At 42.3% G+C, this 27,111-nt stretch overlaps 1 protein-coding gene and 1 pseudogene across 2 annotated transcripts in view; one reads left to right on the top strand and one right to left on the bottom strand.

The window, feature by feature from the left end:
• Positions 1-27,111, top strand: part of KIAA1549 (KIAA1549 ortholog) — a 152,864-nt gene that overhangs the window by 94,385 nt on the left and 31,368 nt on the right. For both annotated transcript variants that reach the window (XM_061638825.1, XM_061638826.1), the window contains exons 10-12: positions 3,545-3,726; positions 23,639-23,841; positions 25,059-25,183. In XM_061638825.1, coding sequence (XP_061494809.1) covers positions 3,545-3,726; positions 23,639-23,841; positions 25,059-25,183 — 510 coding nt within the window. The remainder of the gene's footprint in view (positions 1-3,544; positions 3,727-23,638; positions 23,842-25,058; positions 25,184-27,111) is intronic.
• On the bottom strand, positions 11,538-13,583 carry LOC133363381 (dynamin-1-like protein; annotated as a pseudogene).

The following is a 27,111-nucleotide window of genomic DNA, read 5'->3' as shown; positions in this document are numbered from 1 at the left end:
CACCTTTCTTGTCCTCCTCGATCTTTCAGCGGCTTTTGATACTGTTCACCACAGTATCCTTTTACATCGCCTGGAGGGATTGGGAATAGGACGCACTGTATTACGGTGGTTCCATTCCTTTCTCTCCGATAGGCATCAACAGGTAGCATTGGGGGAGGAGGTTTCAGACCCTTGGCCTCTCAATCGTGGTGTGCCACAGGGCTCTATCCTCTCTCCCATGCTATTTAATATATATATGAAGCTGCTGGGGACAATCATTAGGAGATTTGGGCTGCAGTGTCACCAATATGCGGATGACACTCAGCTCTATCTCTCGTTTAAATCTTCGCCAGAGTTGGCTGTGGAGACCATGTCCAAGTGCCTGGAATCCGTGAGTGGATGGATGGGAAGGAACAGGTTGAAGTTGAATCCCGATAAGACTGAGGTGCTGCTTGTGGGAGACAAGGGAAGGTTGGGAGATGTTGACCTGATGTTCAATGGGGTAAGATTGCCCCTAAAGGACCAGGTCCGCAGCCTTGGGGTTGTTCTTGATTCCAGGCTGTCCATGGAGGCTCAGATTTCGGCAGTGAGCCGGGCAGCCTGGTATCAATTACACCTCATTCGTAGACTGCAACCCTACCTCCCTGCTCATCAGCTCCCACTGGTAGTACATGCCCTGGTCACCTCTCGTTTAGACTACTGCAATGCGCTCTACGTGGGGTTACCCTTGAAAACGGTCCGGAAATTACAACTTATACAAAATGCTGCGGCTCGACTAGTTACAAATTGTCGCCGCCGGGAACACATCACTCCAGTGTTATTCGATCTACACTGGCTTCCAGTTATTTTCCGGGCTCAATTCAAGGTGTTGGTACTAACCTTTAAATCCCTACACGGTTTCAGACCAGTCTACCTGATGGAGCACCTCCAGCGTCACCAATTATGCTGCCCGACAAGATCAGCCACTCAGGGCCTTCTCTCAGTCCCACCAACTAAAACAGCTAGGTTGGTGGGGACTAGAGAGAGGGCATTTTCAGTGGCAGCCCCCACTCTCTGGAACTCCCTCCCGTACGATCTTCGGCATGCCCCTTCCCTGAATGTATTCCGCAAAGCCTTGAAGACCTGGCTTTTGACTTCCGGGAAGGGTGACTTAGCCTGTGCCTGCTTTTGAGACGGGCTCCTGCCTCAAAAGAAGCTTATTCAGATATATCAGTCAGATTTTTTTTTTTTTTGACTGATTAAACTTCTCCCGGGTAGGGAGAAACGAAGAGATTAACCTCAAAGCCTATTTTTGTTGGGACGACCAGATCTCATTAATTTATGGGACGAGGTCCAGCCGACGAAGGTGGGACGGATTTTCAACAACAAGCTCTATCTGATAAAGCGAACGTTCATCTTACCTTCTAAGAGAGAACGCACTAACAGGCAAGCACCCTTCTTTCTATATTTTTCTTTTACTTGACTTAAATTGTTGCTGTTTAAAAGAGATTTGCCAGATTGATCGGTTTTTGACATCTCACTGGGGAGCCATAACTTCTCTCTGCTACTCACTAATTAATAGCTTATCTCTGTTTTTGTTGCAAAAAGCTGTCCTGGATTTGCATTCTAAAGATATACACAGAAGAGGGATTTCTATTCCAGATTTTTATTTTGAAGAATATTATATTGTCTGAGACTACTCTCTTTTTGGTCTATTTTATTTTGACGAATCTGTTTCCTGACGACCGCCATTAATTGTTTCGATCCTGGGAACTGCATTTTGTTTACTTAAGCATGGAGAGATAAGGCTGTCTGCTCTGTTTATACTGTGATGTCACCAAGTTTGGAGTATTAACCCAATTGTTGCTGAAATAAGAAGTGGTTTTCCTATATTTTTCTTTTAAAATGGCAATTAAGAAAGTGGCTGAGAATCTGGAAATAACTATGTTTCAGAAAATAATGGATGAGATTGAGATAACGAAACAAAACCTGCGACAGGGTTGTAAGGAGCTGAAAATTGAATTGAGTAAAATGAAGCAGGAGATTAAAGATATAGGGGTCCCTGTGAGAGAGGTGACCCTGGAAGGGGTCCCTGTGAGAGAGGAGACCCCGGAGATTGGAACAAACGTGGAACAGGAAAAAGATTTGGAGTCTATGGACTTTAGAAACAAAATCTATTGTTTGGAGACACAGGAGATTAAAGACATAGGGGTCCTTGTGAGAGAGGAGACCCTGGAGACTGGAACAGGGGTCCCTGTGAGAGAGGAGACCCTGGAGACTGGAACAGGGGTCCCTGTGAGAGAGGAGATCCCGGAGATTGGAACAAACGTGGAACAGGAACAAGATTTGGAGTCTATGGACTTTAGAAATAAAATCTATTGTTTGGAACTCAATGTTATCTCTGAAGAAATTAATGAAGATTCTAGAGATAAAGTTATCAATGGCATGGATAATCTTCTGGACTGGATTGATGTGATGGAGCCCAATATAGAGAAAATCTATGGAATTAACTGCAGCCATGTGACAATGGAAAAACTTTCAAGAGATGACCCAGTGTATTTTGAAAAAAAGAACAGAGATATGATTTTACAGCAGTATTTCAGCAACCTATTCAGAATGGATGGCAAGAAAATATTTGGGATAGAGGTAATTCCCATCAGACTCTTACTATATGACTATGGCTTTGACAGCAAGATTATTATGGAATACTGATAATGGAAGATTGGATACTGAAATTACTGGACTTAACAAGACTACTGAAGATGGAAGATGGAAAATGGAACTAATAGGGATAATAGAACAATGGCTACTGAAATTACTGAACCTAACAGATTCTGATGTGATGGATTAATTGAAATGTTTATTTTGACTATGGTTATGACAATAAGATTATCATAATTAGTAATGAGATGGATTAATCGATATGCTTATCTGGAAAAAAAAATTGATAGATATATTTCTTAAAGAATTGAAACCTCTCTTTGACTTTTTGTGGAAAGAATAAAGTAATGTTTATGAGATTTGATGATTAAGTAAGATAACTACTGGAGGAAAGTGATTTTATAATATGACTTAAGAGACAGGATTGTTATATATTATAGACTTATAACTGATTTGATCTTTGACAAATGGGAAGTCAATATTTTACTCTTTATTTTTTATTTTTCTTTTTTTTTTCTTTTTTTTTTTTGTTTAATTATTTTTGATTTTGTTTTTTGTCTTTGAATGTTTTATGATTTCGTCTTGTATGTTTTATGAAAATCTGAATAAAAATTATTGAAAAAAAAAAAAAAAAAAGACCTGGCTTTTCAGACAGGCCTTTGGGACTTCCGGGGAGGGTTAATTTTCAGGACTAATTGCCTATTACTCTGAACTGTTATCATTCCTATTTATAGTTTCCTTGTTATATTGTATTTTATGTGTATTTTATTGTGCTGCATTTACTGCAACTGATTTGTACGTCGCATAGAGTGGCCATTGGCCAGATAGGCGACACATAAATTAAATTATTATTATTATTATTAAGTTATGAGATCTTATAATTAAACACTACTAGGGTATGTTACAAATGATGTTTCTTTTGCAGCTGTGGATAGAGTCAAAGAATCTCCCCCAGAGTCACAGAATAATCTCTGGATTATTGTTGGCGTTGCAGTCCCGGTAGCTGTGGTGCTGCTTATCATCATCATTTTATACTGGAAGCTCTGCCGCTCTGACAAACTGGAATTCCAGCCAGACACCATGAGCAACCTTCAGCAAAGACAGAAGGTAATGGGACTGGAGGTGGATGGGAACTTTCTGGGGAAGCTAGAGTTTGCAGGCTATTGCGCAACAGATTGGGGAAAATGTATCTCACATATTGTCTCAGCACACAGTATCTTTGGACGGTTGAGTGATGCTCCCCGTGACCAGGAAATCCTTTTTTGTCAATCTGATTTTGAAAGTATATGTCAAAATATTGTCCTATATTTTCCCATAGGATACATTTGAGAAAGAGAGATACAGAGAGAATGCTGTTGTTTGGCTTGGTTGTTACGGTTAATAAATAACATAAGTAGCAGCTTTAGACAATGTGGTGCATGTTAGTCTTTGTGACTGAGAGGAAAAATTGGATTAGGTAATACCTTTTTTATTGAGAGTTTGTTTGTTGGTGTCTGAGTTACTGAGACCAGTAGCCACTCCTGAGGGCATATTTCTGACATAGCTGTTAAGACTGTTGGGTGAATTGGAAAAATATGTGTACAAAACAGTTCAGTACAGCAGGCTTGCAGCTTACGTTTTAATGTCTCCATGTACATTTGTGTTATTTTTCAACAAATTAAGAACAGGTAGAAATATTAACAAGGTGATCAACATGGCATATATGTGGTGATGGGTTGGATCCAGACTAAGTTAGTTGCACTTAGTTCTCATTGAAATCAGTGAGTCCCGATTAACTTGATGCATTGATTTCAGTGGGACCTCAGCGCAACTAACTTAATTGGCATCCAACCTGATGTATATAACAGTTGGTTAGTGGTTAGGCTGAAAGTAAAATATGCTTTAACTCCCTGTCCAACAATTCAGACTCTCTCATTCAAAATCACTGTCATCATGCTCCATTCGTCATTCATATGGGTCTAGGTAGGATAGCCCCATAGCAAAACTGAAACACAATCTCTTTGGTAGTATTATGCTTGCCACTGCAGTGCACTACCTTCTATCAGGTGCTAGACCTCTAGTCATCTCATTGAGGAACTGGAGAATGTTTGAACCTCTGTTGGGCCATTTTTCAGTGGTCTCTTTGGTGCATGGTCACATTCACTTACAGTTTGTGTATTCCCTGGTTCACAGAGGCTGGTGCTTGGAGCTGTAGCTTCAGCAATGGAGTAGCTCAGACTGGGAACTTATATAGGAGCTGGAGGCACCACCTCTTCCTAGTTCCTCCTCCTTCTGAGTAGACTCGCAGCTAGCCAGGCACTTTGGTGGCAGTCCTGAAGCTTCTGCCTGGGTTCCTGTCATCTCTGCTCCTGTGGCCCTAAAGGAGATGGCCTGGTGGTGGTAATGGTCTGAAAGCCAGTCAGGAACCCAGTCCTGGGGCAGGAATGTCTAGATCCAAGCACTCATCAGGGTCTCTCAGAGTCATCAGTTTAAGCGATCTTGACCTCTCTTTGTAAATTTAGGTAGGGTTAGCCAGTGTGGTGTAGTGGTTAAGGTGTTGGACTACGACCTGGGAGACCAGGGTTCAAATCCCCACATAGCCATGAAGCTCACTGGGTGACCTTGGGCCAGTCAATGCCTCTCAGCCTCATGAAAACCCTATTCATAGGGTCGCCATCAGTCGGAATCAACTTGAAGGCAGTACAATTGCATTGCAACATGTTTTCTTGTAATAATCATGGCCAACAATAGTAAGAGGACTCATCCTGTGAACTGAACAATCCATTAATGTAGCCTGATAATTTGCCTTTTTACAAAGTTAAGGGAGAATATTGTGGATTGGTCCCATGGTGGTCTTAGGCCATCAAGGTGCTGCTAGTAAAAAACAACCTGTGTCAGACATTTTATGTACTTGGCAGACATTTTGCTGTATACACATTTCTTAAGTTCAGAGTATATCAACTCTGGTAATAGAAAGTCAGAGTTTCCAGAGTTCCTGAGTGGAGTTGGAGCATTGTCCTGAGTTTCTGCTCGCTCTTTGTCAAGAATTTCAAATTGTAGCGCAACTCACACTATGTTCTGATACATTCAGGATCAGCAGTAGCATCCAATAACTTCTCTTTCAGACAGTGAAGCAAATACACTTTCCTTATTTTTCTATAGAAGGCCTTTATTAAATCTGCACCTGGTGAAAGTGTTAGGAAACTTTCATCTCCAAAATCTCCCCCCCCCAGTACACTGAAAAAGGCAGACAGAAACATAATTCATCCAGATTGTTTGGATCAAGTATGAGTTTTTGGGGTAGTGGTGGTGGTTGGGCTTAAATGGTTTGTAATGTAAGACCTATGTTTTAGCCTCAATGTACAGTAACACAAATGTCTCTCTGCTCCTTTCTGTTCCATATTAGAAATAATCTCATCTTCATCTAAACAGCACCATGGAGTAAGTACACTGATGTACTGTCAGATGGCTTATGTAGCAAGTCTTTTCAATGGACTCATTACATTTTAGCATATAATGTTTGGTCAAGATCAAAATGGTTTGTTCAAATTCTGGCTGGTCTGCTGTATGCTGTGGACTGTAGACATCTGTGCTGATGGCATTTCAAGGAACTATGAATACAAGGGTTTATAGGCAAAGAAGAAGTGTGTGTGTGTGTGTGTGTGTGTGTGTGTGTGTGTGTGTAATGTTCTGCACCAGAAATGTTACATCACAGTGCACAGTACCTGCTGGAGGAAATTTGTGATGCATAATACATCTGGGTCAAAACTCTTGTCTCCGTAAACAAGTTTATCCAAAAGAGAAATCTTAAAAGCAAGGGTTCCTTTACATATATTTTGCACATATATTTTACACTGTCCATACTGCACGTTTTCATGGTTTTTCTGCTAATTATTTCTGTATATTTCAATTGAGATTTCTTGGTCCCAAATTAGGTTACATGGTGGATATTATAGCCACAAATTGGTTTTGGCTTTGTATCCTTAAATGCATTTTTACCAAAACAAACTAACAAATAAAAACTGCAGGATATTTTTCAGAGAGCTTGTAGCCCAAGATCAGTGAGACTTGGATTACATAAAACCACAGAAAAAATAGTTTCCAGCCCAATGAATGAAACTACACTAGTCTCACCCAGCAGCCTATTAGTGAAATTATTTTTGCAGCCATGGCTGCTAGAAAGCCAGATACATCCTTCATTAAAAAAAAAAATACACACACACACACACAACCCATACTATTCATGTATGTTAGGAGGTTTTAAACTGTTGCCAGAAGGAAGATGATTGCTGGAGTTCCTGAGTTTCTGCTTAGTCTTTGTCAAGGATTCCAAATTGTAGCGCAACTCACACTGTGGTCTGATATATTCATTGCATACAGCATTGGCAGGACTGCATGGTATAACGACAAAATCCCATACCTTCAGCTCAAGCTTCTGGCTGCATTGTGTGAGCATGACTGCAATGTACAGCAGCGTAGCAGAAACAGGCTGTGCTTGGCAGACATGATGGGCAATTCCCCCCCCCCGTGCCCTTCCCCCTATATGACTCATGCCACATGTTGAGGAGAGTAGATCCAAGGACTGGTCACAATACCTGCAGTTACCAGGGCTTAGCATGAGTGGTAGTCATAATATTGCAGTCTTTGTGTATTTAGGGACTGGTAGGCTGTAAGAGTCCTCTGCTATGTGCCATGCTTTTTACTGGCCTTAATTAATCATGAGAGAGGTAGAAAGTGTTCACTGTTGTGAAGTTACCAGAACTAATTAATGACAGCTTCTGCTTCTCTTATTGTTGTTGAGTCTGAATGGTAGACTGAAGGTCAGCAGCAGCTATTACCTTTGATGAACTTCTGAACCAATAACCTTTGTGTTCTCTGCTTTACTGTGGCTGTGTTGGTAGTTTAAAGGCAGAATTTTACCTGGGAAAGAGAGGTGTAAGATTTGAGTTCTAAATGCCGGTCATATATTGAAACTGAAGTTATTTGGATTAGGATTTTTATTATATTATTATTATTATTTAAAAAATTTCTATCCCACCCTTCTACCCTATAATAGGGCACTCAGGGTGGCTTTTTAAAAGACATAGTTCCTTTAAATGTAAGCTATATATAATAGACCTAAGAAGCTTTCATTTGAGTTGAATACATGCTTTGCCTGTATAAAGAGCCTAGTTTCAATCCTGTAAACAAGCAAAAAGGGATGTCCAGAGCAACTTCAAGTGTTAATGAAATGCACAAATTATAGCATTAATGAAATCAGCTGTTATATATAATTTTTGTCTTCATACATGTCATTAGTGTCCGAAGCAGGGACTTGCATGCCTTTCCCAGGAGATGTGTGTATTCCCATACTCAGATTTAGGAAGAAGAACTCACACTTGCTGCATTATCATTAATGTCCAAAGCTGCTTCTGGTCTGATACCCAAAATACTCTGTCAACTTAGGCTCCAAGAGGATTTGATTGTATTGGAAGAGTCAGGAGTAGTTCCAAATGAACAGATAGTTCCAAATGAACAACTTGCATTGAGGAAGACTGAGCCTTTTTAAGCCTCTGCCCTCAGACTGCCCCTCCAAGGCTCCACCCCCTTGTTGATAACTTCATATTCTAAAAGGGTCAACTGTTTGTCCTAAAGATGGGTTGTCCCCGCCCCCCCCCCCCCATTCCATAGCCTCTCATGTAGTACACTCCCTGTGCTGCCGGACTGGTTGAAATACTGTGGGAGGCATTTGGTGGCTTGGGAAGATGCCCATGCAGGTACTGTTTCTGGCCATAGAGGCTCTAGTGGTACGGGAGGTTCTTCCGGGGGCTCTTGTCTGTCAGCCCCAGACTCAGTGGTCTCCTGATCCCCAGCAGCAGGCTCAGAACTCTGAATCCAGTCTGATTCCTGTTGGTCTCCTTATCCGGAGACCCTGTAGCCTCTGACTCTGAGTCCTGATCACTGCTGGGCTCTGGGGTCACAACATACTGGGAAAACTGGGTGGGACAGTCAGGTAGCAGTCAACGATCATTGCAATTTCCGAAGATAGTCGTTATGGAAAGAAATTAACATTGTTTTTATGACACACAAGAGGGGGCTGATTAAATTTGGTTTAAGGTAGGGGAAAAGAATTAGAATTATCTGGAATCTATTTGTAGGCAGAAGGGACAGCATAATAGAGATAGCTGTGAGTTTCTGACATGGACATCTTGCAACATGGGCAAATCTCAGCCCTTACTGCCCCAGTGGCATAATCATGGATCTGTCTCTCTGAGACAGAACAGCCTTTTTAGTTGAAGAGTTATGTAAAATATTAATCATCCACTCTGTAAGCCTTTTTAAGAGCTTCCCCTTGATGTGATCTGTGTTGTTGGATAAGGGTTTCATTTCCTGGAGAAATAAAATTAATTCAGTAGTGATATTTGTACATCACTTGAATTTTAGACTCTCTTATTTTCAGCCGTAAAATATGTCTTTTGCTTAACTTCTTAAATGGGAGTGGGTGCATGTATGGGCACACAAAAACCTAAGTTTTCAGATGAAATGTGGCCTTCTTACACCTTTTATCCCCAGTCAGTCATGTCTGAGAACTGCCAAATATGTTCTGCTGATATGCAAAAGTGACTCTATCAGAGCTGAGCAACCCATGGCCCCAGGTATTGCCTTCAGGGTACTCGTTAGAATCCTACCTTTCCTTGTTAACCAATTTACTAGTTCTCATGATATAATAGAAGGAACAAATTTGAAACTGTGATTACAATGCTGAAGCCTTGGGTAAAAGGAAGTAAGCTTTTTAAAAAAAGAATAGAAAAAGGAACCCACATTCACCTTCTGGGGGACACTCAACTTTTTATTAACAACAAACATTAACTAATTAAGAATAGTCTAGGTGTGGGCAACCTATGGCCTAAGGGCCACATGTACTCCATGGCTTAATATCAAGCATGTGGTAAGGATGGGGTAAACAAAGGAAAGAAAACAGCATAATGAGAGAAAAGAGAGTGCGCCACCCACTTTTGACTGTGGCACTGCCCACTAGCTCTGGCTGCATCCACTGATGACATGCGTGCCCCAACAGATTACTTCCATGGGAAATGTGGTCCTGAAGGAAAAAAAGGTTTACTGCTCCTGGTGTGGAATAAGTACAGCATATTCTTTGAAATCCCATAATTTACCACCTGTTGTGTTTATATAAAGAATGTTTGAATTACTGAATATTGGCCATGTGGGCTAGGGTTGATGAGAGTTGGAGTCCAAAACCTCAGGGGTGGCGGCACAAGTTTCTCCACCCTTGGTTTAAAGTATGTATAAATCACACAATTTAGGATGTGATCCTGTTCATGCTTACTTGAGGAGTAGTGAACTCAGTATGGTTTACCTTCAAGGAAAAATGCTTAGGGTTGTGGTGTAAATGCTGTTTTGTATCTTGACCAAGGACTCACATTGTGCTTCTTAGCAAAAATATTCTTCTGCAGATGCAGCAGGGAATGCAAGGACGTAGCTATTTTGTTATTCATCCTTTATCATTCTTTCTGTTGCCTTGAAGAATAGCAGCATGCATCTATTACCGTATTTTGAAGATCAGACTGGGATATAAGTCTGTGGCTGAGTTTCTGCTGACCCTCAGCTGAAGTCATTTCCGTACAAGTGCTTTACTTATTGGCTTTTAATTTCCTACAGATTTCTTTAAAAGACAAGTAGAATCAAAGCATTTTAAAGCTCTCTTTTAGTATTTCCTATTTCCACCATCATCACCATCAGTTTTCCAGAAATGTGTACACTAGCATTTTTGCCAGGTCATAATTTACCAAGACGTTTTTACAGGGTCTCTAGAGCTGCTCACAGATTAGCTGCCAGAGTTGAAATACTATTATTCCTGGGATCAAATATAGGTCTTTACTCATTAAGCAATGTGCTTTGGCAGCTTCCGTATAACTTTGTTTTATTTATTTATTTAACTTGTATACCACTATATATTTCAAAAAATCTCAAAGTGGTTTACATTTCAACAAACATAAATATAAATTCTACATTCAATACAATTGCTAATAATAAGAAAAACAATAATTCACATTTTAAATAGTTATGAGCAATAAATCTCTAAACAATGTACATAACATGAAAACAAAGTGAATCATATACAAAACAAAGAATATAACAATTATAAAATATATCTAAAAATTTCCATGAATATTACAATAAAAGCCTGTTTTAATTGGAATTAACGATTGAAAGGAAATCACTACTAAAAATGGAGCCATACAGTGGACACCAGCATTGGAGAACCTAGAAAAAAGATGAGTCTTTGACCTCCACAGAGGATTTGGGGGCACTGCAACTAGCCAGTTACACTCACCAAAAGGTAACTCAAATCTTGTATCCAACAAAATCTTATGAGGTGTTGGGTTTTTAGTGCCACAGACCTCGTGGCCCTTCATCAAGACCTCTGCTTCCAGTGTAGCCCACTCCCCAGGCCCTTCCTTATCCGACTGCCTGGTGGCCCTCAGCTCAGTCCACGTTCCAGCCATGGTGTCCCAGATCAGCCCTTTGTTCCAGACTTCCACAATCAAGCCCAAGTCCAGGCGGCTGATCACAAAAAGGAAGTCTTGTTCCCAGCATGGCTGGTCCCCTTGAACAGCAACAGTTGTGCTCTTCACATTTTGTACCTTCAGGGTCATGTATGTATTAAACTTATCTGAGGGCCCCTGGAGCTTTGCTTTCTTTATTTTCACAGATCATCCAGAAATGGTTGTCAGCTCATTGCAGTATCTCAGTCATCTCCCTTTTTTCTCCAATTAAATATAGATAGGCTCTTGCTCTAGGCTGGAACTTGAGATGACCCGTGGAGTCTCCCCTCCTACTGGGAAACGGCACCAGAAGACTCAGGTAGGCTTCAAAACCAAATGCCACAGTGACTCTGTGCTCTGTGACATGGAGCCTTCAGAAGCATTGGGAGCACCTCACCAGAGCCGAGTCTCACAGATTTCCGAGATAGTGTGTGGCTGGCCTTTTGCAATGCCTTGAGCATATTGGCAGCCTCATTGCATTGCTGAGCCCTGTCCTTGGACTCTGTGAGCAGCGTGTCTAGGAGCTGTGGCTTGTATAACTGGCCCACGAGTTCGCTCTGAAGGTGGTCCTTGACGTAGTTCACCAGGAAATACATCATTGTTTTGTGAATGCTGTCCTGGATCCTTTTGTGCACAGTGGGAAAATAGGACTTGATAAGGCGGCAGATAACCTCACAGGCCCGCTGTTCACGCTGGCTCGTTTTCTGCGTAGCTAGCATAGGCATGTCTGGCAGGTTGACTGAATGGGACTGGAATAGACAGAGGTCTGGGAAGCCCCCTTGGGTCTCTCATCAGCACCAGATTCTTCAGTTTTTTCACTTTTCCATCACCAGACACCATCCGGAACAGATTTGGTCTTAGAACTGCTCACTGAGGCAGAGACCAGAGCTGTGTCAATGAATTCTGGGTGCTTGGTGTTAATGTAGGCCAGTTCAATGGCAACCAGATTGTGTACCATCTCATTGGTGATGGGCAGCCTCCTGTGAAGGACCCCTGTCACCACTTCCACTATGACCTCATGCAGCTTGGGAAAATGCAACAGCTCATGCGTGTTGTTGTTGGAGCAGTGCTGGATGATGCGCTGCAGCTCCTCATGCACCAGCTCCACACAGCGAAGGCTCGGTTCTTCCAGGCAGTTGATCTAACGTTTCACCAGCAGTTCAAAAGAGACTTCAGGATTAAAGATGGCTGAACTAGGGCACTTGTGTCTGGGATACAGGACTGGTCTTAAAGGCCTTTGAGCTCCACAGTGGTGGCTTACTGTGGCATTTTGGATGGCTGTCAAGATATCCAGCTTAGTAAATCCAGCCAGTGGATCAATGGATTCCAGGGTGCAACCAAAGGTCTCATGGAAAATGTAGCACAGCCGGGCCCCTCTGCGCAGCTCAGAGGTCGCAGTGTTGTGTGCCGTGCCCTCAGTGGTGCTGCAGTACTTGGTGGCAAATTTGGTGATGATCTGAAACAAGGTGATGTTCTTGTCTTCGATGGGCTGCCTGTAGCTCTGCAGCACAGACTGGTACTGGGCTGTCAGCATGTTCACCCGGGTCTTTAATTCAGGCAGGCAGTCATGAATATGGTGCATCAGAAGCCTGTTAAGGGTCTTAGCCAGATGATGTGCCATTTCGGTTGGCAAGCAACAGGTACTTCTTTTGCAGGAAGTCCTTCTCATCTTGTAGAGACTCACTGAATCTCTTGTTGCTGTTGATATCATGTTGGCTCCTGTTGACCACCCCAGTGATGCCCAACTTGACAGGAATAACCCAGCACATCCATGGCATCCGTCCCAGCATCTATCAGGTCCAGCTTGGTGATCACAGCCAGTGTCCTTCACCCATCAAAGTCAACATCTTGTGCCAGCTTTAGTGCCTCCGATGTGGCCATGGCAGTGTTGGCAGCAGTTACAGCCAAGATGAGGCAGTTTGGGTTAGAGATATAGGACAAGATGATATCCTGGACTTGAACCTCTATATTGGGGGGCTGATCTCCAACAAGCACCTTGATGATTCCTGGCAGATCAACAAGCATCAGGTTGAGCACATGTGGGGAGTAGATCTTCAGGTACAGGGGCTCTGGGCTGATTCCCATGTTGGTCCCAGTCGTATGCTCTGTCTCAATCTTGATCTCCTGCTGAATTTCACTGAAGTCAGTGAAGATCTTGTGCTTGCAGTGCAGGAAGGTTGCCCACTCATCAGCCTGGATGCCGCTTTCCCCACTGGCTGTCCGCCTGCTCTCCTCTAGTGTTGGGACATGCACCAGCTGCGAGTGACAATGCCAGAGCCACATGGCAAGGAGTCCCGGCCAACAATGCTCTCCAGGACAGAGCTCTTCCTGCTGCTTTTGGAGCCCACTACAACAATCTGGGACAGCTGGATGACCTCGGCTCCCACTGTATTGAAGATTTCTTGCTTGTTTGTTGATGACAGGGATGAGGGTCTCCATAGTGACGAAGGTGCAGATCTTGGAGGGGCAAAGGGAGAGGTGTTCTTCCCCTACAGACATTTACTGTGGACCCAGCTAAAGCCCCATTCACTCTTCAACCACGAAATACTGCCCCTTTGTATATATCCTAAATAGAACAAAATGGCATTCTGCACGAGGGTATACATACATAAATAATACCTGCATAGATAGCACATGCTCATACACAAGAAAATAAGAAAATTATCTTATTTTGTTTATTTATTTATTATTTGATTTACATCCGGCCCTTCCTCCCAGGAGAAGCCCAGGGTGGCAAACAAAAGCACTAAAAACACTTTAAAACATCATAAAAACAGACTTTAAAATACATTAAAACAAAACTAAAAACATTTTTAAAAGCTTTCAAGATATCTTTAAAAAAAGATTAAAAACATATTTTTAAAAAAGGTTTAAAAACATATTAAAAATCAGTTCCAACACAGACGCAGACTGAGGTGTCTACTTAAAAGGCTTCTTGAAAGAGGAAGGTCTTCAGTAGGCACCGAAAAGATAACAGAGATGGCTCCTGTCTAATATTTAAGGGGAAGGAATTCCAAAGGGTAGGCGTCACCACAGCAAAGGTCCATTTCCTGTGTTGTGCAGAATGGACCTCCTGATAAGATGGTATCTGTAGGATGCCCTCACCTGCAGAGCACAGTGATCGCCTGGGTATGTAAGGGATAAGACATGGAGGACTGTTAAGGACATATTTGGGAGGAATTATTGGGGGGATGTAGCTCCTAGTATAGTTGTTTTAATTAATTAACTAATGATGCTGTTTTGGGAGTTTGTATTTTGTATTTGATGCTTAACTCATAATGTTTATGTTTAAGAGAATACTTTTATTTTCCTGATAATTATGCTGTTTTGAATGTGTCTTATATTTGGCTTGAATTTGTAATGTTTTCTTTTAATATATTGTGATGTTTTGTTCAGTGTTTTAATCTAGGTTGTAAACCGCTTTGAGATTTGTTTTCCAAATGATATAAAGTGGTATAGAAATGACATAAATAAATAAAATAAATAAATAAGCCGGTCTTTCAGGTATCCTGGTCCCAAGCTGTGTAGGGCTTTGTACACCAAAGCTAGAACCTTGAGCTTGGCCTGGCAGCAAATGGGCAGCCAGTGCAATTCTTTCAGCAGTGGAATGATGTGTTGGCAATACCCTGCTCCAGTGAGCAGTCTTGCTGCCGCATTTTGCACCAGCTGCAGCTTCCAGACCAACCTCAAGGGAGCCCCACATAGACCGTGTTACAGTGGTCAGGCTATCCTGGTCCAGAAACGGCCGCAGCTGTCTTACCAGCCGAAGATGGTAAAAGGCACTCCTAGCCACGGAGGTCACCTCGGCCTCTAGCAACAAAGATGGATCCAGGAGCACCTCCAGACTATGGACCTGCTCTTTCAGAAAGGAGTACAACCCCATCCAAAGCAGGCAACAGACCAATTATCTGAACTCGGGAACTACCAACCCAGAGCACCTCCATCTTGCTAGGATTCAGACTCAGTTTATTGGCCCTCATCCAGCCCACCACCGAGTCCAGGCAGCAGTCCTGGGCTTGCATGGCCTCTCCCGATTCAGATGTTACAGAGAAATAGAGCTGGGTATCGTCAGCATACTGCTGACACCTTGCCCCAAATCTCCTGATGACCGCTCCCAAGGGCTTCATATAGATGTTAAACAGCATGGGGGACCAGATGGTACCCTGCAGCACCCCACAGCACAACTGCCAGGGGGCTGAAAGATAGTCACCCAATGCTATTCTCTGAAAACGACCTTGGAGATAGGATTGGAACCACTGTAAAACAGTGCCTCCAATACCCATTTCATCAATACAGCCCAGAAGGATACAGTGGTCAATGGTATCAAAAGCCATTGAGAGATCAAGTTAAAGGATCGCACTCCCCCTGTCCTTCAGTAGGCACCTGTCCTCCCGATAAAGTTCATCCGTCAGGATGACCAAGGCCAATTCAGTCCCATAACCAGGCCTGAACCCAGACTGGGATGGGTCAAGATAATCTGTTTCATCCAAGAGTACTTACATCTATCAGTAATTGTCTACATGTTTATTAGTGTTTGAACATAGCTCCAATTTACAACAACAACAAATATTATTTTAAAATAATTATATTCCACTTTTCCCTTCCACAAATGAATTGCTCAAAGCGGCTAATAAAAAAGGAAAAACAAAGACAGATTATTCCACTGAAAACAGCGGCAAAAAACAAAAGACACAAATAATAGCACCAGCAATGCCTAGACTAATGTGTTACTCCGACCCAAGAATAGTCAGAGCTGTTGTACCAGCCAAAGCTGGTCAAGGGTGTTCCTAGCCACCTAGCTCGCCTGCGGCTCCAGTGACAAACCTGGAACCAGGAGCACCTGCAGACTGCATACCTGTTCCTTCAGAGGGAGTGCAACCCTGTCCAGGACAAGCAGTTGGCTGGTTTCTTGGACACAGGAACCACTAACCCACAGAGTCTCTTGTCAGAAGAGCAAAATTACCACAGGCCAAACCACAAGTGCCAAAGACACTTGAAGAGAGACACTGCTTACAAGTGCCTGTACGCTAATGCTAGGAGCCTCCGAACCAAGATGGGAGAACTGGAGTGCTTGGTCTTAGAGGAGAGCATTGATATAGTGAGCATAACGGAGACCTGGTGGAATGGAGAAAACCAGTGGGATACGGTTATCCCTGGATATAAACTATATCGGAAGGACAGGGCAGGACGTATTGGTGGCGGAGTCGCTCTATACGTGAAAGAAGGCATTGAATCCAGCAAGCTTGAAACCCCAAAAGAGACGGACTCCTCCACAGAATCGTTGTGGGTGGTGATACCATGCCCCAGGAGGGACTTAATACTGGGAACGATCTATCGTCCCCCTGATCAAAATGCTCAGGGAGACCTGGAGATGAGATATGAAATTGAGGAAGCATCCAAACTAGGAAATGTGGTAGTAATGGGTGACTTCAACTACCCGGACATAGACTGGCCGCATATGTGTTCCAGTCATGACAAAGAAGCAAAGTTTCTAGATATTCTAAATGACTATGCCCTAGACCAGTTGGTCATGGAACCGACCAGAGGGACGGCAACCTGGTCTTAATCCTCAGTGGGGACCGGGACCTGGTGCTAGATGTAAGTGTTGTTGAACCGATTGGGAGCAGTGACCACAGTGCTATTAAATTAAACATACATGTAAATGGCCAATTGCCTAGAAAATCCAACACAGTCACATTTGACTTCAAAAGAGGAAACTTCACAAAAATGAGGGGATTGGTAAAAAGAAAGCTGAAAAACAAAGTCCAGAGGGTCACATCACTCGAAAATGCTTGGAAGTTGTTTAAAAACACTATATTAGAAGCTCAACTGGAGTGCATACCGCAGATCAGAAAAGGTACCGCCAGGGCCAAGGAGATGCCAGCATGGTTAACGAGCAAAGTCAAGGAAGCTCTTAGAGGCAAAAAGTCTTCCTTCAGAAAATGGAAGTCTTGTCCGAATGAAGAAAATAAAAAAGAACACAAACTCTGGCAAAAGAAATGCAAGAAGACAATAAGGGATGCTAAAAAAGAATTTGAGCAGCACATTGCTAAGAACATAAAAACCAACCACAAAAAATTCTATAAATACATTCAAAGCAGGAGACCATCTAGGGAGGCGATTGGACCCTTGGATGATAAGGGAGTCAAAGGAGTACTAAAGAACGATAAGGAGATTGCAGAGAAGCTAAATGAATTCTTTGCATCTGTCTTCACAGTGGAAGATATAGGGCAGATCCCTGAACCTGAACTAACATTTGCAGGAAGGGATTCTGAGGAACTGAGACAAATAGTGGTAACGAGAGAGGAAGTTCTAGGCTTAATGGACAATATAAAAACTGACAAATCACCGGGCCCGGATGGCATCCACCCGACAGTTCTCAAAGAACTCAAATGTGAAATTGCTGATCTGCTAACTAAAATATGTAACTTGTCCCTCGGGTCCTCCTCCGTGCCTGAGGACTGGAAAGTGGCAAATGTAACGCCAATCTTCAAAAAGGGATCCAGAGGGGATCCCGGAAATTACAGGCCAGTTAGCTTAACTTCTGTCCCTGGAAAACTGGTAGAAAGTATTATTAAAGCTAGATTAACTAAGCACATAGAAGAACAAGCCTTGCTGAAGCAGAGCCAGCATGGCTTCTGCAAGGGAAAGTCCTGTCTCAATAACCTATTAGAATTCTTTGAGAGTGTCAACAAGCATATAGATAGAGGTGATCCAGTGGACATAGTGTACTTAGACTTTCAAAAAGCGTTTGACAAGGTACCTCACCAAAGACTTCTGAGGAAGGTTAGCAGTCATGGAATAAGAGGAGAGGTCCTCTTGTGGATAAGGAATTGGTTAAGAAGCAGAAAGCAGAGAGTAGGAATAAACGGACAGTTCTCCCAATGGAGGGCTGTAGAAAGTGGAGTCCCTCAAGGATCGGTATTGGGACCTGTACTTTTCAGCTTGTTCATTAATGACCTAGAATTAGGAGTGAGCGGTGAAGTGGCCAAGTTTGCTGACGACACTAAATTGTTCAGGGTTGTTAAAACAAAAAGGGATTGCGAAGAGCTCCAAAAAGATCTCTCCAAACTGAGTGAATGGGCGGAAAAATGGCAAATGCAATTCAATATAAACAAGTGTAAAATTATGCATATTGGAGCAAAAAATCTGAATTTCACAAATACGCTCATGGGGTCTGAACTGGCGGTGACCGACCAGGAGAGAGACCTCGGGGTTGTAGTGGACAGCACGATGAAAATGTCGACCCAGTGTGCGGCAGCTGTGAAAAAGGCAAATTCCATGCTAGGAATAATTAGGAAAGGTATTGAAAATAAAACAGCCGATATCATAATGCCGTTGTATAAATCTATGGTGCGGCCGCATTTGGAATACTGTGTACAGTTCTGGTCGCCTCATCTCAAAAAGGATATTATAGAGTTGGAAAAGGTTCAGAAGAGGGCAACCGGAATGATCAAGGGGATGGAGCAACTCCCTTACGAGGAAAGGTTGAAGCATTTGGGGCTTTTTAGTTTAGAGAAAAGGCGGGTCAGAGGAGACATGATAGAAGTGTATAAAATTATGCATGGCATTGAGAAAGTGGATAGAGAAAAGTTCTTCTCCCTCTCTCATAATACTAGAACTCGTGGACATTCCAAGAAGCTGAATGTTGGAAGATTCAGGACAGACAAAAGGAAGTACTTCTTTACTCAGTGCATAGTTAAACTATGGAATTTGCTCCCACAAGATGCAGTAATGGCCAGCAGCTTGGACGGCTTTAAAAGAAGATTAGACAAATTCATGGAGGACAGGGCTATCAATGGCTACTAGCCATGATGGCTGTGCTGTGCCACCCTAGTCAGAGGCAGCATGCTTCTGAAAACCAGTTGGCGGAAGCCTCAGGAGGGGAGAGTGTTCTTGCACTCGGGTCCTGCTTGCGGGCTTCCCCCAGGCACCTGGTTGGCCACTGTGAGAACAGGATGCTGGACTAGATGGGCCACTGGCCTGATCCAGCAGGCTCTTCTTATGTTCTTATGTTCTTATGCCAGGATTCAGACTCTGTTTATTTTCCTTCTTCCAGCCCACCATGCATCCAGGAACTGCACAGCCTCTCCTGGTTCAGATGTTATAGATAAGTAGAACTGAGTGTCATCAATGTACTGATGGCACATTTCCTCAATCTCCCTGTGGCTCCTCCCACTGGCTTCATATAGACATTAAATAGCCTAGAGGATAATATAGCACCCTGCAGCATTCAATAGCATAATTGTCAGGGAGCCAAATAGTACTCTTTCAATGCTACTCTCTGGATTTAGCCCAGGACTGGAATCGCTGTAACACACTGTCCCAGATACCATACCATAGAGCCAGTCCAGGAGTTTACCATGGTCAATGGTATCAAATGCTGCAGAGAGATCATAAAACAACATTGGCCAGTCTGTCCCAGTATTGTCTGTCTGACTGGCATTGACTCTCCAAAGACCAGTATTTATACCAGCCCTGCTGTTGGATACTTTTTTAACGGGAGATGCCAGTGACTGAGCCTGGGACTGAGCTTGAACTATGGGTCACTTCCTTACCCATATCTGCATGCTCGAGATAATAACTGTACGATTATTTACCTAATCACAGTGTGAAACAAAGTTCAGCCTCGGGTCCCTGAAGGGTTTGTTCCTTCTTTCTATCTTGGATCAACCTGTTTTGTGTAAACAAGGCAAGAGATTGGAGCCACTTCACCGGATCATTGTCTGTGTAAAGGTTTAAGAAAACTGTTTCTTTACAGCTTAGTGCAGCTAAAAGAGTTCTGAGAAAAACAAATGAGATTCTATTGCAAAACCACCTCCTTTGTTACATACAGGATAAACATATAGTTTTGCATTTTTCATGACATTGAAAACTGGGTGATGACAGTGTCGGAGGATCCCCCAGTTACTGTGATTTCTAGTGACAAGAGGGCGGTATCAGCAGGCTTGAGGGAACCCTCCCCAAGTTTGCAGAAGTACAACAATCTTTAGAATTTGTTCTCCCTCGAGTGCTTCCATTCCAATTAAAGATAAGTGAAACGGATCCATTCAGAATTCTTCGAAGGTGGAACAGAAGAAAATGCCTGTGCAGTGGTGGCTGGCTCCCACTGAGACTGGTTTTGTCCCCATCCTCCTTGCTGAGTTCTACAAGAGCAACAATGAGACTAAGGAAGTAGAAGTTGACAGGTAGTACTGCCACCCCCTGGACTGGTTGTAAGAAGGCAAGCAGGTGGGGGCTGGCTGAGGGCAGGCTGAGGTTGGTGGGCCCTAATGGATCAGCCTCTGCTGTGTCTGTGAAAAGTAAAACCAATAGAAAAAGATGAAAAGGTGATGCTTGGCAGCCAGATCAAGCATGAAGGGAATTGAGCAACAGGCTGTAAACAGTCTCCAAAGCAGCAAATGCATTTTGAAAACAGTAATGACTTTCAGAAGTTGTCACGGTGCCATGATCAGAATCATATATACTAATAGCAACTCAGTTCTTCAACTGCTTGGTCCCTTTGTAGCCAAAAGATATCCACACACAAGAGGGAGATATCAGCAGGCTCCTCCCCCCCAAAAAATGCAAAAGTAAACCAATCTTTAGAAAAAGCCCAATGAGAACTGAACATGCCCAGTGGGCCCAGAATGCTGATGCTGTGAGAGGTGGGGTGGACCATTCATGGACCATAAGGCTATCCATGTGTACTAACCCTGATGGATATATTGTTCTAACTCCACTGTTGGAGGCAGTATGCTTCTGAATTCCAGTTGCTGGAAACCACTGGAGGGGAGAATGCTGTTGCACTCAGGTCCTGATTGCAAACCTACCTCAGGCATCTGGTTGGCCACTGTGAGAACACAATGCTGGACTGGATGGGGTATTGGCCTGATCAAGCAGGGTTCTTCTTATTTTTTTATGGGAGGGAAGAATATATTGGATTTTCTGGAATCATGAACAGAAGTACTTCATGCTGCAATGTTTAGCCATGGGCTCAATTTCTGTTATTGTATTTATCACATTTTTATCTTGCCCTCTAAAAAAGTAAGGTGGTGTTTATGGTTCCCCCCCATTTATTCTCACAACAACTCTGAGAAATAGGATAGTCTGAAAGATGGTGATTGGCATAAAGTCACTCTGTGTTTAAATGGCAATTCAGTCCTATGTCTCCCTAGTCCATAGATTCCCAAACTTTTCCCCCTACAGACCACTTGAAAATTGTTGAGGAAAATTGCTGACCACTTAATGATTTTTCTGCTTGTTGTAGCAATTGTGATACACTGTGCATGATGCTGTTTGATTTTAATTGTATTTTTGTTGTGTCTTTTATTTCTCATATAATGTATTTTATTGTATTTCATAGAATTCAAATTGTAATGCAATAAAATACAAGACATAAAAAGCAATTAAATACTTTCAAAATCAATATGAATATTTAATGCGATGGATGTGCCATATCCAGTATTCAACCACAAATCCCCAGAAAAGCTGCAGGTCATCTGAATGAAGCTCATGGACCACTGGTGGCCTACAGACCACATTTTGGGAACTCTTACCCTTGTCCAACACACTAACAGTTACAAGGCACTGTCTTTTTATTTATATATTTATGTGTTATTTTAGTTAATAGACTAAGTACAACAGAGGAAAAGATTTAGTTACCAAGGCTGCTCAAAGAAAGAAGCTTCCCAGAATCAATTAAGGAAATTGTGGGTGTGAATTTGGAAAAGCACACTTTAAAAGTGAAATGAATGGGTGTTAGAAGCATATTTGCCTTTAAAGCTTTTATCCCCATCTGCTGGTTCATATTGACTGTGCAGCTTTCTCCAACCTATTACGCAATAAAGGTTGCTGACAGGAAGTGAGGGATACCATCTTGTTCAGCAGAAGCAACACCATCCATATTACGTTTAATTTTTTTGGCTGAAAAATTAAAGATTGCATGTTTCAAACATAACAAATAGAACTAAGTGTTCTGTGAATTTGATTTATATGTACATTTGTTTTTCTCGAAATCGCAGTTTTGCTTTAAGAACAAAAGTTGTTCTCTTAAGAGAAAAAAATGATAATTAACCTTTTTCACATGTCACATTAAATCATGGTTTGTCTTAAACCACGGCTTAATAATGAACATGCCTCCCACACCTCATGAGGTTTTCCCTCAACGTTCTGGGTGCCATGTGTGATACAGTAAAGCCGTAGTCTGCATTGTTGAGTTGTGCAAGCCCTGATTGTGGTATGTTTGTGTAATGTTCCTGACATGGGCCTGTTCCCACATGGTAACAAATGTGAGTCACTCAGTTGAGTCCATATTCCCCTCACTATACCTGATGCTACCACCTACTTGATATACAGAGAGCTGTAACAGTCTCCCTTTATACTCTTACTCAAGTACAGCTACACCAGACACCAGAGATGTCTGGTAAATTTACCTTGGAATCCACCCTGATCAAAACACCACTGTTAGAACCCAAAACATATGTTTTACTAAAGGACATGAGATCCAGGACAAGTAGTCATTATATAGAGAGTTCCTACATTTCTGGTATCCTGACCCAACATACCTAACTATCCAAGCAAACCATGGTCCAGGTTCACAAAAGTCCTGCTACAGCTTGTTTATATCATGAGCAGCACCTGTGGGAGCTGGAGGCATGGAACTATGGTTTCAAACAAACTGCAGCTTAGCATGATATTCAAACCAGTTCATTATGAGGAAGGCTCAAAATGTATGCAATGTGGTGCTCAGTCTGTGGAAACATCTCCCCCTTGAAATACGGTAAGCCCCATATTTCAAACTCTGTAGAGTTTTTGGTGTCTCTTGAAAATATTTGTTCATTCAGTACTGGCTAGTGGGACCACTGCTATATTTTAGTTGCTTCTTTATTATAATGTGTTTTTATTTACATTGTTTTAAATTAATGTTTTACTCTGTTGTCTTTTAATATTGTAGACCACCTTGGGATTTTTATGAAAAGTGGCATCAAAATGTTTTAAGGAGTGTCTGAAACAGAGATTACACAGAGAGTAGACAATTACACCCAATGGCACCTTAAGCCTCTTGGCCTCTCTGTGGCACCTAGTCAATCTTCCTCCTTTCCCTACAGTTTGCCCTTTAGGGAAGATCTGCTCCAGCTGGGTTCTTCCTAAGATGTTATCTCTGGACATTTTAGGCATACAGGGACACTTCATATTGCTCTGTAGGCTGTGTCCTCCCCTTTTTAGGGCTTTGCTTCTGGGAGTTGTTCTGGGCAATTCAGAACCTCTGAGGAGAGACTAATATCCAGATTTAATGTAACCAATGACCTATCAAAACTACTTGTTATCTTACCACATTGTCATGGAAATGATATTCACGCTTTCCATTTTTTCTGGTATTTCTTGCATCTCTATTCTATTTCTGTAGTATTGTGTCATCCTGCAGGCTTTTTGGATTTATTTCAGGTTTTGGATTGCTTGTTTACAGTGTCAGCTCATGATTGCTTTGTCTTTTCTATTTTTTAACACTTCAGCTACAAGCCCCCAGTGTGAAGGGCTTTGATTTTGCAAAACAGCATTTAGGCCAGCACAACAAAGATGACATCCTGATCATACATGAGCCAACTCCTCTACCAAGACCAATTAAGGACACCACTCCCTCTGAAAATGGTGACCTGCCGAGCCCTAAAAGCAAGATCTCTTCAAAGCCATCCAAGAACGTCCGGCACAGAGGGAGGTCAGTTCAGATGATGAGACGCTGCATGGCACACATTAAAGTTAATTAGCTATGGAGGATTATTTTGCTCTATACGTTTTTTTCTCAGTTGGAATAGCCTTTGCTCAGGAAGTTGCCTTTTACATTAATCCCCAAGGATTTGTGTCTCGTCCTTTCCTAGGCTCTTCTTCGGGCCTTTTTAATTGTATTGATTTTTCAGTTTAGAAGTATGAGAGTATTCAGGATGGGTCTTGGGAATCTGTGTGTTAAATGTGATTGCATGGCTGAACTTTCTGATACTTCAAACTTGCACAAACTGATAGATGTCAGTGCGTAGCTAAATTCTCAGATACTCTTCTATTGTATTCTTGCCCTTTACCCAGATTGTTCCCTCTAATGCTCATTTCAGTTCCAAAGTGCCTCTTGGATTGTTATTAGAGAGCATAAGGTTCACAAGACATAATGCCCCCTTCATGCAATTAAAGAGAAGCAGTGCAGTGTCTGTGGACCCTACTCCTAACATTGTGTGCTGGCTCAGTTCTGACCCCAAATGCCTGTGCTTTAAGTGTAGATGTCTGCAAAGGGGGCCCATACAGTCAACATGTGGAAGTCGGAGCAGCACTGGCTAGTGCATATTGAGCATGCAAAGGGGGCTACAGTGAAACCAGTTCCTAGATATCATATGCCTCTGAATGTGGGGGTTCCATTTTAGTTTGTTTATTTATGGATACTACTTATAGGCTGCCCTGTAATAGAAGTTCTCTAGGTGGCTTATAAGAGTAAACAAAAAACGACAAGAACAAAATTTAAAAATCACAATTACAATAAAATGCAATCAATAAAGCAAAACTATAGAGTAAAAAAGACTACTTTAAAAAAAGAAAGCATTAAATCTGTTAAAAACACAAAGGAATAAAAACCTTGCTGGAGCTGAGCTGGGCTGCATACACACCATACATTTAAAGCAGAATCCTAGGAACTGTAGCCTGTTAAGGCTGCTGGGAATTGTAGCTCCATGAGGGATAAACTACAGTTCCCAGGATTCTTTGGGGGAAAGGTGCTTCAAATGTATGCTGTGTATGCAGCCCAAGTCTTGACCTGGTCAGTGCCTGGATGAGAAGCCACTTGGCAACCCTTTGTACACCAACTTGTGTGCTGTCATGGAAGAAAGGTGAAATACAAACTAATATACAGTCATTTAATTTTTAAAAAATTTGTTTGAATTTTGATACGTACAGAGTTCCCCCCTCAGATGCCGACTCCACAGCAAGTGAACAATCAAGTGGTCGAGAAACAGGTGAAGGACCTGCAAGACCACAGATAGCTGCAAATGAAGTCAAGCCCCACAGAGTCAGCAAGACTGGTATGTTGCATTCTCTTACATGACACTTTACTACCTGTATCTATTCCTGAATAGATACAGTGTGTGCCAGGAATAGGGGAGGTGCTGAATTATTATTATTGTTGTTGACATAATAGACTTGAAAAAGATATTTAAAAGATACAATTAAATAATATAAAAGGCTAAACACGATCATACATAAATTCAAAACAGTTTAATAACCACCAATGCAAACATTAATATAACCTCAGTTGAAACAGCCATGAAAAATACCATTGAACTACAGAGGATAAAAATTAACAACCAAATGCCTGGGAGCAGAGGAAAGAGTTGACCTGGTGCTGAAAGGATGGCATTATCACCAGGCAGGCCTCCCTGGGAAAAGCATTCTACAGTTGGGAGACTGCTACTCTTGTGGCAACCCTCTGTACTTTGGATGGAAGGGCATTTCTTTAACAAAATTGTCTTTAAAGTGCCCATTTCTTGCATGAGTGCGCACACACACACTTGTGTAAAGCATGCCGGGAATAAATACCTAATAGGCTTTAGAGTGCCTCTATAAATTTCCCGTTCTAGTTTTTGGATACAACATGCTACCTAAGCTAACAGCTGTAGTATTAAAAGCTGAGGGTGGTATTCCATGGTACTCAGAGTAGATCCATTGAAGTTAACAGACATGACTATCTTAGGTTCAATTCATTTAAATGTGTCTAGTCTGAGTAGAATACAGCCCTTTGGATTTAGTGAGATTTGAGCTGCTGTTCAGCAAACACTGAAGTGCAGACCAAAAACAGTAGCTTCTATTAAACTGGAGCCCTTATTATTTTTTGGTTAATGTTTCTACTTGGTGGGCACCAAGAAGCACTGTATTTGGCTAGGTGAGTCAGTCGAATACTTACGGGGTTTAAAATCATGATGTCTGCATAATTGTGTGATATTTTATCCCAGAGGCGTAGTCGGTCAGATCTAATTCAGACCTTCAGAAAAAAAACCTTGTAGTACATTCACCAGAATGCAGGGGTGGGGTGGATACAGTCCCACATAAAAACAATCCCTTGAGTGTGAGAAGACAGTATTGTTGTCATGATGGAGGGCTGCAGTGTGGAATCACACATTCATTCTGCAGTGCTACTACACTCGAAAAACCTATGCCAAGCCCTTTCTAAAAAAATATTTGAATCAACTCCCTTTTGCTGAAATTTAGAAATTGATATACTAGACTTCTTTTTAGGAGCATCTGGCTCTCCTTCTGTCAGTTTGCTGAATTATAACTACCTGTTTTTATCTTTCTCTTGATGCTCCAGGAGTAAACAAAGTGGGTAAGTTTCCAAAAGAACATGCAACAAATCTAAGCATAGGAAGAGAGAATCTTAATTGTAAATATATGTGGAGTAGACTTGGATTTCACTGTCTAAAATCTAAAGTTGGCTTTTGGATGGTTCCCCACTTTACAGCCAACAGGAACCATTAAAGGTGTCCATCTGCCATCAAAGGATGCACTAAAGATATGGGCATATGAAGCTGTCTCCCATTTTACCTACTCTGACTGACAGCAACTCTAGAGGGTTTCTTGAAGAGGTTTTTCACATCACTTGCTACCTGACTATTTAAATGGAGGTGCCAGCAGTTGTGGCCAGTGCCCATTGGGGCAGGTAGGGCAGAAGGCAGGGAGACCATCAGTAGGTGGGGCCAGAGCTAATAGCAGGCAGAGCCACCCTCTGATTGGTTGTAGGAAGTAAGAAGCAGACAGGTGGGGGGCTTGCTGAGGGCAGACTGAGGTTGGCAGTGCCCCATTGACCAGCTTCTACTGGATGCCAGGAATCGAACCTGTGGCCTTCGGCATGCAAAACAGAGGATCTGTCTGTGAGATGTTTCCCTCCTCCCTATATGTTGCATGTTAATGGCTGTAATGCCCCACTGTTAATAAACAAAGTCACTTTAGAAGGGGA

This window comes from Rhineura floridana, chromosome 8, assembly GCF_030035675.1.
Source record: "Rhineura floridana isolate rRhiFlo1 chromosome 8, rRhiFlo1.hap2, whole genome shotgun sequence".
Classification (NCBI taxonomy): domain Eukaryota; kingdom Metazoa; phylum Chordata; class Lepidosauria; order Squamata; family Rhineuridae; genus Rhineura; species Rhineura floridana.
This window is presented reverse-complemented; position numbering and strand designations above follow the sequence as displayed.